Source organism: Micromesistius poutassou (assembly GCF_964030765.1).
Source record: "Micromesistius poutassou genome assembly, chromosome: 1".
In the NCBI taxonomy this organism is placed as follows: domain Eukaryota; kingdom Metazoa; phylum Chordata; class Actinopteri; order Gadiformes; family Gadidae; genus Micromesistius; species Micromesistius poutassou.
The window spans coordinates 14,825,535-14,844,266 of NC_140271.1; the positions used below are offsets into that span (position 1 = coordinate 14,825,535).

Below are 18,732 nucleotides of genomic sequence, written 5' to 3' on the forward strand. Positions count from 1 at the left end.
GGCGGTAGAGCGGGGAAATTCAGGCATCAAAATAAACATTTGTTGTTGTTGCTGCTGCTGCTGTTGCTCACTCTGCAATTTCGAGCAAAATATGCAGATTCTCCAGGGAGCAAACGGGGACGAGGGACCCTGCTCTTGGAATGGTGCCTTGGTACCAACTGTCCGTATTTTATGTATTTTAAATGTTTGCCCTCTAAATACGTAAAATACACTTCCTCTTAAAGCCTAAATGTTTGCTCAATTTATCCTTCCGATTGATAACCAAGTGCTGTTCAGTAATCAACAAAAATCTCTTGGATCATTTCTGGAAATGCAATTAATTATGATTAACATCACCTGAGCAGACTTCTAAAACAAGTGGCTCTGCGCTTAATGTCAGGTACTTGGTAAGCGACACCGCAGCCCGTTATGAAATGAAATCAGTCGGATGACTGAGTCCTTGATTCAGCTGAACGATTGTCATCCGATGTGTTGGTGTTGTGTGTCTGCCAGTTCTACTCCGGACACCGGTCGCCCCACATTCCCTTCCGGCTGCTGCACCTGGTGTGGACCCATGCCAAACACCTGGCCGGCTACGAGCAGCAGGATGCACACGAGTTCCTCATCGCCGCGCTGGACGTGCTGCACCGGCACTGCAAGGGGGACACCACGCGTAAGACGAACGCACACACACGCCAACCCAACCGCGCAAGCGCAAGCGTGTCGTTTTACACCCTGCCCCCTATTATTTAGTTCCCCTCCCTATTGTTCAAATGAGCTATTTTAGATGTTAACCTCTAGCTAACCCCCGGTTTGGCAGGAGAACTTCCCCTGACAAGTTTCAGCACTGTGTCAGAAAATCCTGACGCAGGGGTTCTATAAGAGGGTGCGTGAGGGCCGTGGTCAAAACGCACGTCACACTCTTATGAGCTGGGATGCGCATCCAATTAATACTAGCACTCTGCAAAAAGCATTTTTAGCTGTAAGTAGCAGACCTCTGGTATTTTACTGAGGTTTTGTGAACAACCCCATTACAAAATAGACCAATCAAAGACGGCGAAGCAAGGCGGGGAGGAACATGCTGCTCTGCCCTATGCGGCGCCATGCCTTTTTTTGTTTTCTTATTCATCACACTCCTTACCCACAAGTCACTGCTCCCCGCCTCGCTTCAATTCCAAACGTACTGAAGGAGACTGACAATGGTGTGTACCGACGGGGCCGGCGGGAAGTGCAGGGAATGTCAATAGACCCCAGTGCCTGCAGCGCCGCGCTGAACTGCGCCGACTCGCCCGCCGCCGCCGCCTGCAGTAAGCCCCGCCGTGATTGGATGGCGGGGAAGCGCGGCGCTAAGCGAAGAGCCCACTGCCACTCCCCCAGCCATGCAGAAGGGAGAATGCAGTCTTAAGTCGGTGTGTGTGTGTGTGTGTCCAACGTTATAACCAACAATGTTTTCTTTTTCCATTAGGAGATGACAACGGCAAGAAGGCCAACAATCCAAACCACTGTAACTGCATCATAGACCAAATCTTCACTGGGGGCCTGCAATCAGACGTCACGTGTCAAGTTTGCACGTAAGAAGTGTGTGTGTGTGTGTGTGTGTGTGTGTGTGTGTGTGTGTGTGTGTGTGTGTGTGTGTGTGTGTGTGTGTGTGTGTGTGTGTGTGTGTGTGTGTGTGTGTGTGTGTGTGTGTGTGTGTGTGCAAAGATCCCACCGTTTGACAATGGCCAGTGGGTTTGACAAAGCATCAAATACACTTGCACAACACTGCTCGAGTTGCTTCCAGCCCACACCTCCGTTTACTCATTTATCCATCCATCCACCAGATCATATTCCCCCGCCTCTCCCCTCCCGGCGTGCTCATAACGGACCTTGTTCCGATCAAGACACCAGCCCTCCTCCCTAGAGGGCTCAGCCCCGGCCTTTTGTGTCCCCTTTGTCTTCTCGCCTCTGCACTGTAGAGGGAGGCCGATCACGGGGCAGCGTGTCTAGACACCAACAGACCCCGGTGCCGCCTCCTGCTTACTTGTTCCATTAACGGCAGAACACCACCCCCCCCCCCGATCCGCTCCACAGCACTTAACACACTGTGGTGTCTTGAGAAAGACCTGTCCTGTAGCTGAGTGAACAAGGAGCGGTTCACGCCGTGTGTTTGTATGAAGTACCCTCATACAACATAGGATGGGGCCGAATAACAACCAGTGAACTGTGACCAGTGTGGTTCACTTGTGGGTGTATTACTGATGGATAAAAAGTATGGCCTTCTTTTACGTTGTCGTCACACCGCAAGGTTAATGGCCTCCGTCCTCCTCACCCCCTTGGCTGTAGAAGCCCCCTATTGGTCCAACGGAAAACTACACAGCATGACTCATCTTATCAAGGGTGATGGTGCATTATTGCCGATGGCTCCGTATAGCAAGCGGGAGATGCATATAGGAGCATGCGTTAATTCCGCAAAGTGAAAGTCTCCCTTCAGAATACGGCATTCTGTCTGATGCATCGCTACTGAATTGCCAATTGCGCTGTAGTGGAGGGGAGAGAACACACGCACACACGCGACGAATCATCCTTGGGTATGCAAAGAGACAAGGAACAGCTGCATGTAGCCACAAGACCCCCTGCATCATAAACGCATGGACACGCGCGCAGGTGACGTTGATACTAATGCGTACGCCGGCTCTTCCATTTCCCCCCCAATGCAGCGGCGTTTCCACGACGATAGATCCCTTCTGGGACATCAGCCTGGACCTGCCCGGCTCGTCCACACCTTTCTGGCCCCTGAGCCCAGGAGGGGACGGCAGCGCGGTCAACGGCGAGAGCCACCTGTCAGGATCGACCACACTCACAGACTGCCTACGCAGGTACCACTCCCTCCTCCTCCCCTGTCCGCCCCGTCCCCACAGCCGCTGCTCACTGCCTCGTCTCTACCGGTGCTGGGGGGCGAAATCGTTTGGGTTGTGCTCTCTGTCTCTGTCGCTCTGTCTAATATTCCCCGACGTAAATGATGCTGGGGGGGATCCAACCACTGCATTCTCTGCCTTTTATGTTCTCCACTGACCAGCGATCACTCCCGGACCGCAATCACGGACGGTGTCAGCAGTCGTCAATGTTACCGGCTCTGTTAAGCAAGGGATTATGTCCAGCCAAGCTGGTCATTATCGTAAAATACCCAGTTGGAATGCTATGCTAGAGGAATATAAGGTTTTGACACATTCTATACCCAAGCGGCCAGAGTCAATTCCCTTGGCTCTATTGATTCCTTGTGACCCTTACTGTCATGGTCCTGCATTGCCCTCGAATCAGCCTGATCACACTGCTACTCCACTGTAGAAATCAATAATTTCGAACCAAAATCGAACGAGAGAAGATTTTAGTTGAACAATGATTTCATTGCTTCCGCTTATAGAAATGGTCCGTTAGATTCTACGGTTGGCAATAGCCTCCATAGCGACAGTCTGTTAGTCATTGCATCGGTCAGCTATGCAGCACCAACAGACAACTGAATGCTGTAATTTACCAATCAGAATCGAGTTTTCATCAAAGCCACGTAATAAAGTATAATATTTTGGCTGAAATAAAGTCTCGCTGCTTGGATATTGACATGGCTGTGACTCCCAAATGTGCTAAAACCAGGCGCCTTTTTTCCCCGTTTGCACACTGAGCCGTTCATGCCATCGCTCACGGTTGTGGACGGGAAGCGCTACGCCCCTCGTGTGCCCTGATTGATCCGTCTCCGCTCCGGCCACACCAGGAGGCCAGAGACGGAAGGGAATTGACTGCTGCTGCTGCTGCTGCTGCTGCTGCTGCTGCTGCTGCTGCTGCTGCTGCTGCGGCTGCTTCTGATAGGATGTCAATACATTCCCCCCATAGTCCTATAGTCTAGCATCCAACTGTTAGGCTTCAGCGGTCTGAAACCACCCCCCGGGGCGCGCTCTCTCTCTCTTTCGTACCCTCTCTTTCTCTCTCCCTCCCTCTCTCACCCTTCCCCCCCCTCACTGGGGCTTCTCCCGTTCAGAATACCCGGGATCTCATCAGCCCAGGGTCTGCAGAACAGGTGTTGCCTCTCACAACCTACCCTCTGCCTCCATACGTTGGCACTATTACTCTTTCTCCCTTGCTCATTCTCTCTCTTTCTCTCTCTCTGTCTGTCTCGCTCTCTTTTTCTCTCTATCTTCTCCCCCCCCCCCCCCCCCCCCACCGTTCTTAAGTCTTTACTGCATCCCCCACACACACCAGTCCGTCGCTGCAGCAAACCTCTTAAAGGTGCAGGATCGGTTGGTGCTGTTGCCGTGGTGATGGAGGCCTCATCAACGGAATGACTGCACCAGAAACGTGGCGGGGCGGACTCGTGTTATCGCTCTCAGGACGCCGCACAACAACCCCTTAACAGATTATCGTTTGACACGCCACGCCTCCCCCGTTCACACACTGGTCGCGTGTGATTGAGCGGGAACGACCTTACGCGTTGCCGACGACAACCTATCTGCTTCAGTGGTTTCCCCGAGTGCTGATGAAATGAAACCTCCGTGCCTGTTTCCAATTGTCTCTCTGTCTCAGTCTGTTGTATACTGTTCTCTCTCTCTCTCTCTCGCTCTCTCTCTCGCTCTCGCTCTCACTCTCTCGCACTCACACACACCCTGGATCCGTCTCCATTCTGCTCCTCGTCATGCAGGTTTACGCGGCCCGAGCATCTAGGAAGCAGTGCCAAAATCAAATGCGGTGGTTGCCATAGCTACCAGGAGTCCACCAAACAGCTGACGATGAAGAAGCTCCCCATTGTGGCGTGTTTTCATCTGAAAGTGAGTCAGCCAGTCGTTGCATGATGCCACGCATCGCCTGTCGACGCAATGTCGTCCACTGCACTACACACTGCACTACTCACACGGGATTAAGGGTTTTCATGGCTGCCCCCTTATGCACATGTATAACGGAATGAATATGGTTTCTAGGAGGGACAGAACATTGTTTATTTATAATTGCAACCAAAATATCCTCAAGATGATGCATCAAATTCATAGGGAATCCTGATGAATTTGAACCACATCTTTTACCAGTGAGAGTTTCATCAGGATTCATCCTGATGAAACTCTCACTGGTAAAAAATGTGGTTCATAATCTTGAATAGCTGGTATCAAGCTTGATGGTGAATAGCAGCCATGTGTGAGGGACATGTGCTGTAGAGTCTACTCCTGCTGGCCCTAGCTACGGATTCTGGTTTATCCATTTTGACACAAACATCCCAGAGGTCCTCATTGAAGACATAATGAATTCAGCTTTCTATTCGGCACTCATCCTTCAAGAGCCAAAGACAAAATGTACAATTTAGAGAGAGCAGGCTAAATGTTTCAGGGGTTAAGAGTTTCGGAAATGGAGAGAATATGATTCAACTGTGGTGTTTTGTTGCAATGCTTTTCTAAAGCAACCATTCAAACGTTATGTTGTACGATTGTGCAACGATTGTGATGCTGCAAAATGCCATGCATTCAGTTTGATACAAACGGCAGACGCATGCAAAACCTTCCAACATGCGCACCAAAGAGGATTCTTGTTCCATTGATCCAAGCCCGTTCACCATTGGAGTTACCCTGGAAATCCAGAGTTCTCGCGAGAGCACAATTTGAAATTGAATTTGAAAAGGAATATACTCACTCCCCGATTCCCCTGGCCCAGAACATTAACCAATCACATCGGTGTATCTGATATAGGCGGGCCAAAAGCATTGCTGTTTTACTGACCGGATACGGCAAGAGTCTTATCTGTTGGTTAGCTCCGCTGGTCTGGATACGTCACCCCTTGTATTCTTCTGATTGGTCGTAGTGTTATCCAATTGCATGCAGTGATATTTTCAAATGCATGCTTGGTGCCGCCCTTCGAGTTGGGCCATTTTCATTACTCGTTGCCAGACCCTACAGCTTTCTAGATGTGGGTCTGGATTTCCAGGCTACATTGGAGTATGAAAGTGCTACAATTCACACCCTGCATCATAAATGCATAATGTCTCTTCTAGGGATGCACCGAAATGAAATTTCTTGGCCGAAACGAGAAAATGAGGAAACCAAGGCCGAAAACCGAAACACCAAAATAAATTATTATGCCAATTATAAGTAGGCCTACAATTGCATTTATAGCTATGACTGTGTACTAACCTCACTAAAATCAAGGCATTGCAATTCAAAGAATAAATCAATTACAATTATTAATTATAAAAATATTTATTTAGCACTGAAAAAACAACACCGTTTTCCGTTTTGCACTTTGCAGACGGTCCCTAAGCTCCGGATGATCGCCGACAGCTCATAGAAGCTGTCTGCATTTTGCAGACGGTCCCTAAACTCGTGGCTGATAGCCGACAGCTCATAGAAGCTCTCTCATAGCGAGCCGTCACTAAAGACGGCTCGTTTGGATGAAAACAAGGTTGTAGCTGGTTCTCTAGATTACTACATTTAGCTAGAGGTGTCATTTGTTTCACAATGTTTCACTGATGATCTATGGAACTTAGGGATGCACCGGAAAAAAAAAACAAGGCCGAAAACCGATATAGATCAGATATGTGGAAATATGCCCACACCGCAGACATGTTGACGCAGAGGCGCTTATCCAGACAAGCGTGTGCTGGCCGCGGTTTTTGTTTGCGTCATCACAATTTCCTGTTTCGGCCGTGTTGTTTCGGTGATAAGTGTTTCGGCCGAAAGCCGAAAATGCGCTTTTGGGCCATTTTCGGCCGAAAATTTTCGGTGGCCGAAATTTCGGTGCATCCCTAGTCTTTTCCCTGTACTTCATAAGCAATGACTGAGGTTTGAGGCATTCCCTGTTGGCCATAAACACATTTCCCCTTTTTCTTTATCCTCTCCCATCCTCATTTTCTTTCGTCTGCTCTCTCCCTCTTTGTCTGTTCCCTCTTCGATTCCTCCCCTGGCCACCATCCTTCCCTCCCCCCTTCTCCCTCTCCCCATCGGCAGAGGTTCGAGCACTCGGCCAAACTGCGGAGGAAAATCACCACGTACGTGTCCTTCCCCCTGGAGCTGGACATGACGCCCTTCATGGCCTCCAGGTGAGCCACCACAGTCTTTCTGATCTCCCATGCAGGAACATTCACCAATAGTCCAGCGCTGACCCTCATACAGAAGGGACTTTTCACTGGGTTTCATCGCCAACCCAATGAGCTCATGAAAATGTTTGAATCACTCAGAATGTTATACCATTCTGAATGTTTTATATTCAATCAATTCATTATTTTTTTTCCCCCATCATTAGATTGGGGATTATGGATATAGATATAGATTTTCCTTTTTTTTAATCATGCACCCAGAATGGAGATGAAGGGATATGCAAATGAACCGAACCCTGACTCCCCTCCGTGCCCGTAGTCAGCCCAGTGTAGTCCGCTCCACGTTTTCCCCCCTGCCAGTCGAGCATGCAGCAGCAGCAGCAGCAGCAGCAGCAGTGGTGGTAGTGCCCCACCCCTCTGGTGGTGGAGGAGCCTTTTATCCAGCTGCATACTGGCTCCCCATCAATGGACAGGCAGAGCTCCTGTACAGACACGCCTGCCCCCTAGTGGAGACGCGGAGTACTGACGTGCATGAGCAGAATGTCTCATGTTTATTACCAGCCAAACAGCCTTTTTATTTATGTAATTTGTTCGTCTCTTTCTCTCCCTCTCTCTGTCCCCTGCAGTAAAGAGAGCAGAATGAACGGCCAGTACCAACAAACTGTTGATGTATTAAACAACGACAATAAGTAAGTACAACCCCTTGAAGATCTGAATCCTCATGGGCAATAATGCCATTCCCGTTGGAACAACAATCAATTGTCGTCCATCGGGATTCATTAAGTCAGCGTGGCTTCACCGCGTCTCGTGACGGATGCCCCCTGCTGTGTCTTCTCTAAAACCATTTAATCCCGTCGACAAGAATGTTGTGTATTGTATTAATTCATGGTGCTTAGAACAGCTTTCATTTTCCAGAACGTTTGCCAGGAAGTTGCTCGCAAATAACATTGGTAATATGTGCCCATATATGGCTCTGGCTATTCGGGGCCCTGGGCTGAAGAGGCCGAAACTCAAAAGTGCTCTATAATTGTCTTCATAGGCTTCCCGTAGCATTTCCTCACCTACGTGACTGATGTATGCCTTCTCTCTCTCTCTCTGTGTGTGTGTGTGTGTGTGTGTGTGTGTGTGTGTGTGTGTGGCGGACAGGTATGCCTTGTTTGCGGTGGTCAACCACCAGGGGACGCTAGAGAGCGGACACTACACGAGCTTCATCCGCCAACACAAGGACCAGTGGTTCAAATGTGACGACGCCATCATCACAAAGGCGACCATCAAGGACGTCCTGGACAGCGAAGGGTAGAGAGACGCACAATGGACGCACGGCGGTAACGTGACTTTCCCCTCTTGTGTGTATATTAAGGGTCTGTGTTTTTTTTTTTCTTTCCTTTTTGGTTCTGCAGGTATTTGTTGTTCTACCACAAGCAGTTCCTGGAGTACGAGTAGGGCCTTATCGCGGGGTCACGCTGCCCAGCGTGGAGAACACGACGTCTCTTTATGGCTGCTGAATCCCGGGGCGGAGGCGCGGGGGGGGGGGGGGGGGGGGGGGGGGGTAAAGAGAGGACGGACGGACGGACGGATGGACGGACGGACGGCCAGACGGACGAGTCGGAAACACACAAACCTACCTGAAGCGCTTCTCTACTCTCCCGCACGGCTCACCTCGAGAGAGTGAGAGTCGACGAGAAAAAAAAATACAATAAAAGAATCAAAGACTTCTGAAATCATGCAACCTCTCCACAAACAAACAAACAAACACACAAACACAAAAAAAAACTACAAAAAAAAAAAAACAACGCACTGAGCTACTTCTCGCCAGCTACTTGACGAACGCAAGCGGAGGAGATGAGGGATAGGACGCACAGGAAGGGTTGATGGTTGTCTTGTTTCCCCCCCTCCCCCCCCCCTCCTTACACTTTCACTCCCCCTCACCCCCCCTCCCCCTCCATACCCCCCTCCCTCTGCTGCAGGGGTGGGGCGGGAAGCAGGTCAGAGGTCAGCCACGTGGACCGGGCGCACGAGGACACAAGGACCGATTTATTACAGTGTTGTATTCTAAATGTTATTTTTTTTTCTTTCCCTCTCATTTCTCTTCCCATGGTGCTCTTGTTTCAAACGACCAAGCATTTAACTGAGTCAGTCACGGTGGATTACAAAAAAAAAAAACTGTTTTGTTGTATGCATATGGAACTTGGAATGCAAAAGAAAAAAAAAATGTTAACAAAAAAACTATCGTAAACTACACAAAATCACGGTATTATCAACTGTTTTGTGAGAACAGTTTTAAAGGTATGGTTATGATTCGTATCATTTGTGAATTTAGTTATCCAATACTGTATGAATCTAGTAAATATCTATTTTTGAAGAGAATTGAAATTATGTTGGCGATCTTTTATGAGATACCAGTTGCTGGTGCAGTGCTGCCATGGAAACCAAACGGACTTGGACGCAAGCATACCTAATACTCACTTGTTCTGTGTTTTTTTTTTTATTTGTTCTGTTTTTCACTCTGGTTGAGGGCAGGAAATATACCCTTTTTATAAGCAACTCATTGAATTTTGAGTTTTTGTTTACTGTTCCTTTCGGTGAATATATTCATTTTTATTTTTATTTTTTTTATTTTTTGTTGCAGTGTCCCTTTGCTGTCCTGGTACTGAAGAAAAAAAAATTGGGACGTATACTTTTCATGTGGAATAGTTGGTATGATGACGACGACGGTGATTAAATTGGCTCACGTTAACTGTTGATTAATTGTATGTTATGTGTTAGCTGTGGGGGGTGGGGGGCGGCAATTCTGGTGTGAAGATACTGTATGCATTGTCCTCGGTCGGGGACTCCTTGTATTTTCGAGAATGCTGTGGTCCTCATTGGATCAGCAGCGATCGCTGTTGCGCACCAAAATTAAAAAAAATAAATAAGCCCCATTCAACACCGCATGTGACGGGGAGGAGGCGGGCCCTGCAAGCGCCTCGACGGCCTCCCTGCGGTGATGCGTTCTGTCTTGAGGCTCTGTTTCCGTGATTATCGTACTGTATAAAGAAGGGAGGGGGGGATGTAGGCCTATTCAGAAGGGCAAAAACTAATTGCACGTACATAGGCACCACCACTCAGGCCACACGCCCGACTCTGAATCTATCAGTGGTCCCTTCTCCATGGCAACCGTGAGGCTGGCGGTGTGGTGTCGGTCTCCGCCTCCGCAGTGCAGTAAACCTCGCCCTCTACTCAATCAATACGCTGTCTTTGGAGTCCGATTGTTTTTGAGGTGATGCACATACACGCCAGGCTGTTGTGGTGTATTCATGTTGAAATATTCACAGATTGTGTATGTACAAAAGAAAAAGTAAAAGGATGAAAAAAAAAATCACTTGCATATAAAGGAGCCCCCCCCCCCCCTCCCCTCCATCACAAAGTAATATCACGTTATTGCCACAGCCCACTCGGGTTGTTTCGCTGCTCTGTAATTAAAACAAAGTGCATATCTTTGGTGTGCTGCAGAACCTCTCAAACCCTGAGCCAAAAGGAGGGAGGAGTGTGATCACGGACTTGCTAAATGGTTGCACCAAAGTGTTGATGTATCACGGCACAGATCATGCCGCACAATGGACATTCAGGGATGCGGCTGAAACGAAAAAGGAAGAGAAATAGCTTCATTGTCCGTTTCAGTGATTAAACTCAGAACAAAACTGCAATGCATTGTGTTTTATTTGTCAGTGGCCTTAATCGTAATTGCTGGCGAATCCCCGGTGCCACAACTTAAGATAAATAATGTGGCATGAGTTATAGGTAACTAAATGTAGACATTAATGGTGAAAATGTAAGGGTTGACCGTTTACAAATATATTTGGACTGATCCGAGTCCATACCGCATGATAAATTGAGGGCTGCACTAGCTCACCTGATCCCGGGTCAGTTCTGTCGAGCTAGGGCAGCTCTAGCTCACCTGATCCCGGGTCAGTTCTGTCGAGCTAGGGCAGCTCTAGCTCACCTGATCCCGGGTCAGTTCTGTCGAGCTAGGGCAGCTCTAGATCACCTGATCCCGGGTCAGTTCTGTCGAGCTAGGGCAGCTCTAGCTCACCTGATCCCGGGTCAGTTCTGTCGAGCTAGGGCAGCTCTAGCTCACCTGATCCCGAGTTCTGTCGAGCTAGGGTACCTGCTGCGTTCTGCTGCGTTTAATACCATTCAGGACTTTGTATTTGGCGCCACCTTGAGGGTAAACTACGTATTACTGAATGGTAAACTGCTACCGTTTTTTTTTTCACTGAATATAAATTATAATTGTAGGTTTTATTGGCAGGGACAAAACGTTACAAACGGAGGCTATTTAGCATTAAACGTATTTTGGGAAAATAAGCGATATGATCTCTGATACATCTACATAGGAAAGGTTGAGAATATTACTATTTATTTGTGAATAACCAACCACGTACTAGGACTATATAGTCATACCCAGAGCCGTATAAAGATAAGATAAGATTTCTTTATACGGCTCTGGTCATACCTATGGTCTGAGGAAAAAAAATGTAATTCATCCAAGCTTTTTTTCAAAATAGGCCTACGTGTGTTTAACCTCTGCCATCAAGTTGTTTGGTGCTAGAAGGGGACAAAGTAGGCGTCGAAACCCAGCAGCACATGTTGACGACGCCAAGTAGAATATCACACGAGAGGGAGTGAGTGTAATACTGAATATCGGCACGGCTGTGATCCGTCTGTAGCAGAAACATGCATTGAGAAATAGCTCTCTAAATAGCTGTGGTCCGTAGGTACGAGTAGGCCTACAGAAGATAATCACAGCCGATGCTGATCTTCAGTAGCCTACAGCACGACCTCGACTGCGTTATTACTTTAACGGTTCTACAAGCGCCGTGTTAGTAGTTGGTTAGAGGTAATAAGCCGCAACCAATTATGATTTGTTTGTTTATTGAATCATTAATTTTGTACCGCCAACACAAACAGTTCAAACAGCAACTAAGCCGGGTATGGACTGTTGCCAAGCAACACACATCTTCCTGCTCTCCATCTTCTACTTTGTGTAGGTCTGGAGTCGGACTACCGCGGGTCAGCTGCATTGTAGGCCTATGATGTATTTGTCTCTGTCAATTTATTGTGAAACCAGTGAAATACGTTCTGGACTAATAATAATAATAATAATAATTTTTATTATTATTTTTAATGAAGCCTTTTTTTTAAATGTAGCCTACATGTGTAGTTAAAAGTTCTAGTGATGTTATACTCTATATCAGTACTCATAAAATGCCTCTTATCCGATTAAATAACTTGGTCGGAACAGTATAATAGTGGACATTGCGGTTAAACGGTGAACATTGCATCAGTTGCATTTAGTTACAAAACTTAGAAATATGTTCCATAATAACATGTCCTACCTTTCCAATGCTCACTTCTCAATCGTTATCATGGTGGTAACCCATCTTTTAAGAATTGTAGGCTATATGTGTATTTTGTGTCTCACGTTGTAGGGTGTGATACATTCGATATGGCCGGGTATTGTAATGGTTTATTTAGGTGTTATACAGCTGTGTTAAATCCAAATCAAAACATAGGCTTACATACAGAGTTTGACTCAGACAATCCATTGGTAATAATACAAATTAATGTATCAACAAATGTCTACAATATTTGCCCAAGCAGCACATACCATGCACGTCACAATCAGTACACTTTTGTGGCCAGTTATTAGAAATCAAATTATTTGTTAATATTTAATTCTCCACAGTGTCTTGCACGTGCAATCTACATTAAAAAGCAACATTTCAAATAAATAGATTTACTCTCTATATATATATATATATACGTATTCATGAAGTGAGTCAGAATTGATCCTCTGCTAGATATGAGTGTACCCACTGGCTTGAATCTTAAATAAACACACGTTTTACATAGCAAACAGACAGAGGTTGCAACAACTTACTGTTGACGACAGAGCCTGCACAAGATATCAGAGAATGATGACGAAGTTTGTCAGTAAAACCATGGTCGATGGTTCGAAGGAACAACAGACCGGTCCAGGGTCTGTGTTCTAGCCCTTCTCAAGTTTCAGAAAGCAGGGGCGCCTCCAACCTACCTCAACCCCAAGACCTGACCTTTGGTTTCCACTCTATTCAAGCACACACACACACACACGCACGTACACACACACATACGCACACGCACATGTGGCACACGTTCAGGTCTGGTAATGAGACTTAGGCCCACCACCTGCTCACGTGAATTCCATGGTTAAAAAACCTGGAATGATGTCATTGTTTGTCAAAACACAGTTGGTGGCTGAAGGCTGGCTTAAGCAGCCTCACCCAGGGCGAGTCAGGGTAACTTGGGCTGGGTGGGGCTGCCCACCTGTGGTGCATTGAGTAATCAAGGCATACAGGATAAGCCAGCGATCAGCCAACACACTCAGAGAGAGCAGTCAGCATTGAACTCCTGCTCTGACTTGTAACATCCAGCTCGCTCTCAAATAAACAGCTTTATTATAATACCTACCTGTGTTCTGGTCGTCAGACGAACCAAACGTGTGGTAGAGCATCTGCAACAACTGGATTGTGTATTTTTTTTAAGTATTTTGTATTAGGTTTTTTTCTAGGAAAAACACATAGAATCGCTGCACAGACACACTTGGAGTGTCTCTTGTTTCTGTAAGAGACACAGATCTAAAAATAGTAGACACAGATGGTTATAAAGCCCAACGCTGAATTTCAAGCAGCAACATAAGTGGTTTGACTGAACAATCGACCACCAAGAAGCAGATAGGGACAAGCTGTATATCACAAAAAAATTGGTTGAATAGCAACAATTTCAAATGAATTATTATGAACGTACTTTTTACACTTTAGCAGCACTTGGTTAGTTGATGGACAAGTAAATACCAATCTATTACCATTACTAAAGAGTACGTACCCCTCTTACAAGATGAAATAGAGTCACCTGGAAACATATAATCTATAGTATATAATAATTGACACTTTCTATCATTCTTTATATATATATATATACAATAATACCACAGAAATGCAAGAACATATATCGCTCACAGAATGAAAATCATACCCCCCAAAGAGAAATCCCTATTATTGAACCTGTCGTTTATAGTTCCAGGTAATACATCCTAATGCGATGCCACCTAAATTCATTCCAGCCAGACGGCATTACCCCAACAGCGTAGGACTTGTTGACCGTGTAATTGTTCCCTCCGGTTGTGTGCCATCAAACCACTGATTGATGATTCTCATACGCCCACCAGCAAATCCCTGCACTGCGTCGGGCCTGTGAAACGACATGCTGCGAAAGAAGACATTACACAAAGCCAATATCTTCCTGGTCGGTCGTCGCTCTGCCCTGCAACAGAGGGGCAGGGGGGGCAGTTATACTGTATGTAAAAGTCCTTATCCCCCCCCCCCCTCACACACACACACACACACACACACACACCCAGCTGAAAGGCTAAGCACATATCCTTATTCCATTAAAGGGAAGTCAAAATGGGCACATGTTGGAAAATCCATATCTCTCCGGGACCTGTTGACCATCTGATTTGGTGCACTTTCACCCGTCGTCGGCTGCGCTTTCTATCGATAACGCAATCTGGACGATCCCAGCAGAAACACGTTGGGCAAACACATTCGTGGGAGGTGAGGCTTTCATGGTTCAATGAAATGTGTTTGCAGTGCAGGGGGGGGGACAAAAGATACATTTGTTCTGTTAGGCATATTTGATGTTCAATCAGGCTATGACTTTGATAATGTGGCATGTTTCTCTTCTACCACCACCCCCCCACACACACCCACCACCCTTGTTTCTCTCTGTTATTGTGCCAGCACTAGATCCTCTGTAGTGTTGTGATGAGGAGCGGAGGGTGACTTTGTACACGCTTGTGTTGAACAAAATGCGAACTGCGGCTTTGTGCAACACATGCAAACCGGGTGGTTCACAGGCCCAATTCGATTTGTTTTTGACATATGCGGTTGCTAATGCTACTGCTAACACCTCTCCCCCCCGCGGCGGCGGCGGCGGCGTTGGCGGCGGTGGTCTCCTCAGATGCTGGTCTGCAGGTCCCCGTTGAGCAGCGTGCTCTGGGTCTCCGTGGGCTCGTTGATGATGCGCGACTTGTCCTGCCGGCTGTCGCTGCGGTCGATCTCGTCCAGCCCGCCCACCTTCTTCAGACACAGCACGTTCTGGAAGCTCTTCTTGAAGTTCTCCGACAGGAAGGCGTACAGGATGGGGTTGGCGCAGCTGTTGGCGTAGCCCAGCACCACCACGAAGGCAAAGGTGCTCCGCAGCACCGGCGTGGTGCTGATGGTGCCCGTCACCGAGGTGACGTTGAATACGTAGAACGGCAGCCAGCAGAAGACGAACACGGCCACCACGATGGACACCATGCGGGTCACCTTCCGCTCGGACCGCTTCCTCTTGGTGGAGCCCACCCGGAGGCCCGAGGACTTGAGCTTGACGATGATGAGCAGGTAGCACATGCAGATGACCATCAGCGGCAGGAAGAAGCCCAGGATGAAGGTGTAGAACATGAAGGCCGTGTAGTACGCCTCCTGCGGCTCGGGCCACACGATGCTGCAGAAGCAGCCGTCGTGCTTGGTGATCAGGCCGCTGTAGACGACGATGGGCAGGTTGACCAGCAGCGACACGCCCCACACCGTCAGGTTGATGGTCTTGGCCATGCGGGGCTTGCGCCACTTGGTGGAGCGGATGGGGTGCACCACGGCCAGGTAGCGGTCGATGCTCATCACCATCAGGCAGAAGATGGAGGTGAACTGGTTCAGAGAGTCCACGGTCATCACCACCCGGCACAGCACGAGGCCAAAGGGCCAGTGGACCAGCGCCAGCTGGATGGCGATGAAGGGCAGGCCCAGCATGAACAGGACGTCGGCCACGGCCAGGTTGAGGATGTAGATGTTGGTGACGGTCTTCATCTTGGCGTAGCGCAGGATGACGTAGATGACCAGCGCGTTGCCACAGAGGCCCACCGTGCACACCAGGAAGTACAGGCAGGTGAGGACCACCGTGCTGGTGCGGTCGAAGCTGGGGTCCGTGTAGTTGCCGCGGCCCTCCGAGTCGTTGCTCTGCATGAAGCTCTCGTACATCAGGGGCTCCGTCAGGTTGAGGGGCGACGACGGGAAGATCCAGGCGTCCATGGTTCACCGGCGGCTCGCTGTCGCTGTCTTGGGGAAACCGTTTGGCAGGGACTAAGGCATTCCACCTGCAATCATGGGATACATTGATTTATAATGTATATTGATATGCTACATTGAGGGTCCTGCTCTGAAGTCCTTCTAAAAGCAGCGGTGATAAGGTTCCTAAGGAGAGACAAACGAACGGTCCATATCGATCGAGGATTGTTCTATTTCCCTTCCTCGCTCCGTCGAGATGCCACTGACGCATTAACGTCAGGGTGTCCATATGATTGACCTTTATGTAATGAATCTTTGCAATACAAATCGACCATGTGCATTGGAGTCATTTCTGTGCGGTCAGTCTTAACATTTATCCATTTCCTTGGATCAGATCAGTCTATACATACATACTCTCAGTTTATTTGCACTGAATACGTGGCCAGTTTCATGATGCTGCATGGCTACCTAGGGAAATCTCTCCCCTGAATCCCGACCGCTGGTAATCACTCACACGCATCCCTCCTGTGGGAGAGGGGGAGGGGGGAGGTGGGGGGAGGAATAATTAATATAAACAACAGCCAACCCAACCCAACCCGGCCCCCACACGTTTATTAGGGGGTGGGCAGTGATGTAAATTAAGCACGACTAAGTAATTGAATGAGGAAAATCACTGTATTCCCTCCCGGGAAGCTGACAGTGGCAGCCCAGCAGTCTAATATCAAGAGAGGTTTTATTAAGCCACTTTGTCATTTCCTCCGTGACAGCAAGGTGATGAGCCTTACTGGAACGGTTGGATCCTACATTTGTGTTGTGAGTGGTCTGAAAGTCTGTCTTAGTTTAATGGTTTTCAATATAGTGGTATATATAGGGTATTTATTGACTGAGTGTGCGGGGCGCTTTACAGTACAAATGCACCTTGTCATCGCTGAAAAACTAGGAATGCTATAAACAAACACAGTGCAACCTTTGTAACGGTCAGAATCAATATTATCTTCAGGGAATCGGTACAATACTGTGCTTTGTAAAAATGTTGATCTCACCAGTCTACAAAAACTACATTAAGAGGTATTATACAATATGATGAACACTTATTCTTTGCCTTTAGCATTAAGTCGTATATTATATTGCTTTATATGTAACAAGTTCCATTTTCTCTCTCCCATAATTAGATTGAATATGGTAACACTTTGTTAGCAAATCCAATGTCCATCAGAACAATATAATTGTAACACTAACACTTTATTATTGCCTTCCTAAAAGAGTTGAATAAATAATTATGGCTATATTGGGTAAAGATCAGCACAACGGAGGAGCAAAGGCGCATAAGATAACAAAAAAAAGGGTTAGGGCTGTTCTGGTCGATCACGCAAAACCAGACTTATTGACAGAAGGAAATCCATGCAGGTCAGGTAAGGAATGCAATTATTTGCTCTTGCCAATAGTTTTAGCAACGCAAATAAACCTATGTGGAGATGATTATGCCGATTGTTTGACTCCTAAAGATATAATCGCCCGTTCTTCATGAGTCGACGTAAGGCGATAACTAAGACATCAGGAAAAGTGAGTAACGTTACGCGCAATTCTACGGTGACTGGATGGAGTTATTACGCATTTCATCAAGTAAAAGTTGACATGTCTGAATCTGCACGACAGTTAATCCAATAAATGATCTAAGAAGATGTAGATTTAGGTTGAAAAAGACGTACTACTGTGAAGACACCAGTTGCTGCTTACCTCTCACACGACGAAGTGTTAATTCGGTAAAACGCGTCTGCCACGAAGAAGAACCACGAATCTTGAGGAGAAACGCATCGTCGCCAAAAAGCATCCTTATCCACAAGTTAAACTTAAGTGCGGGTTTTTCACTTTTTGCGCCAAAACCATAGACTGTTACTGCGTTCCATCAATGGACATCAATGGAACGACCAAAGACCATGCCGACCGCGCGGGTTCAAATGCAAAGAGGGGGTCGCGTGCGTCTCGTTGCTGCGCTGCTGTGACGCGCGCGATCAAAAGCCCAGTGGAATGAAAGGTGAGCGCGCAGCATGGAGAGGCTGTGAGGGGAGGCTGTGAGGGGAGACTGTGGGGGGAGACTGTTGGGGGAGGCTGTGGGGCGAGGCTGGCTCTCAACAGTTTCTATCCTACTAGGCTACATACACCCAGTCTGCCTCGTTTTGACAACCATCTCCTACCCTAACCCTAACCCTACAAACAAGGAGATAAAAAGTACTCGAAATGTTGCAAATGAATACAAAAAAGTGTTCTTTATTTAGGAAAAAACGTTGACAAGACGTATTAACCCCACAAATAGGACAGTGTTGGACCTTCAGAATGTCATTTACTCCTATAGCCTATCAAATGTATCTATCAAATAGTGGTTACCGGGTGGTTATTTTTAAACGTTGGAAGTACTTTCCACCGGCTATTTAATACAATATAACCCTGAAATGAATGGCGTATTCCCACAAACAAAAAAATACAATAAGGCCTTTATTGATGTCAAATGTTTATTCAGTGGGACTTTATTCAACATCCTCCCATACACTCCCTATTCCAGCCATCCATGTTCACTAACAA

The 18,732-nt window shown here is 47.3% G+C and overlaps 2 protein-coding genes across 5 annotated transcripts in view; one reads left to right on the top strand and one right to left on the bottom strand.

Moving 5' to 3' along the window:
- LOC311379481 (ubiquitin carboxyl-terminal hydrolase 22) overlaps positions 1-8,556 on the top strand; it is a 29,993-nt gene extending 21,437 nt beyond the window's left edge. For all 4 annotated transcript variants that reach the window (XM_084488320.1, XM_084488321.1, XM_084488322.1 and 1 more), the window contains 8 exons: positions 493-652; positions 1,445-1,550; positions 2,679-2,837; positions 4,649-4,775; positions 6,936-7,027; positions 7,651-7,713; positions 8,171-8,320; positions 8,425-8,556. In XM_084488320.1, coding sequence (XP_084344446.1) covers positions 493-652; positions 1,445-1,550; positions 2,679-2,837; positions 4,649-4,775; positions 6,936-7,027; positions 7,651-7,713; positions 8,171-8,320; positions 8,425-8,467 — 900 coding nt within the window. In that variant the 3' untranslated portion in view covers positions 8,468-8,556. The remainder of the gene's footprint in view (positions 1-492; positions 653-1,444; positions 1,551-2,678; positions 2,838-4,648; positions 4,776-6,935; positions 7,028-7,650; positions 7,714-8,170; positions 8,321-8,424) is intronic.
- A 3,968-nt stretch (positions 8,557-12,524) lies between these two features.
- LOC311378156 (somatostatin receptor type 2-like) lies at positions 12,525-18,118 on the bottom strand. The gene is made up of 2 exons (XM_084488218.1): positions 17,890-18,118; positions 12,525-16,241 (listed from the first exon to the last, which is right to left on the bottom strand). The coding sequence occupies exon 2, from the start codon at positions 16,174-16,176 to the stop codon at positions 15,064-15,066; it is 1,113 nt and encodes a 370-aa protein (XP_084344344.1). The 5' UTR covers positions 16,177-16,241; positions 17,890-18,118; the 3' UTR covers positions 12,525-15,063.
- Positions 18,119-18,732: the final 614 nt, after the last annotated feature.

Coding starts and splice junctions, on each gene's coding strand:
- LOC311378156 (XM_084488218.1), bottom strand. CDS start 16,176: ATGGACGCCTGGATCTTCCCGTCGTCGCCCCTCAACCTGACGGAGCCC.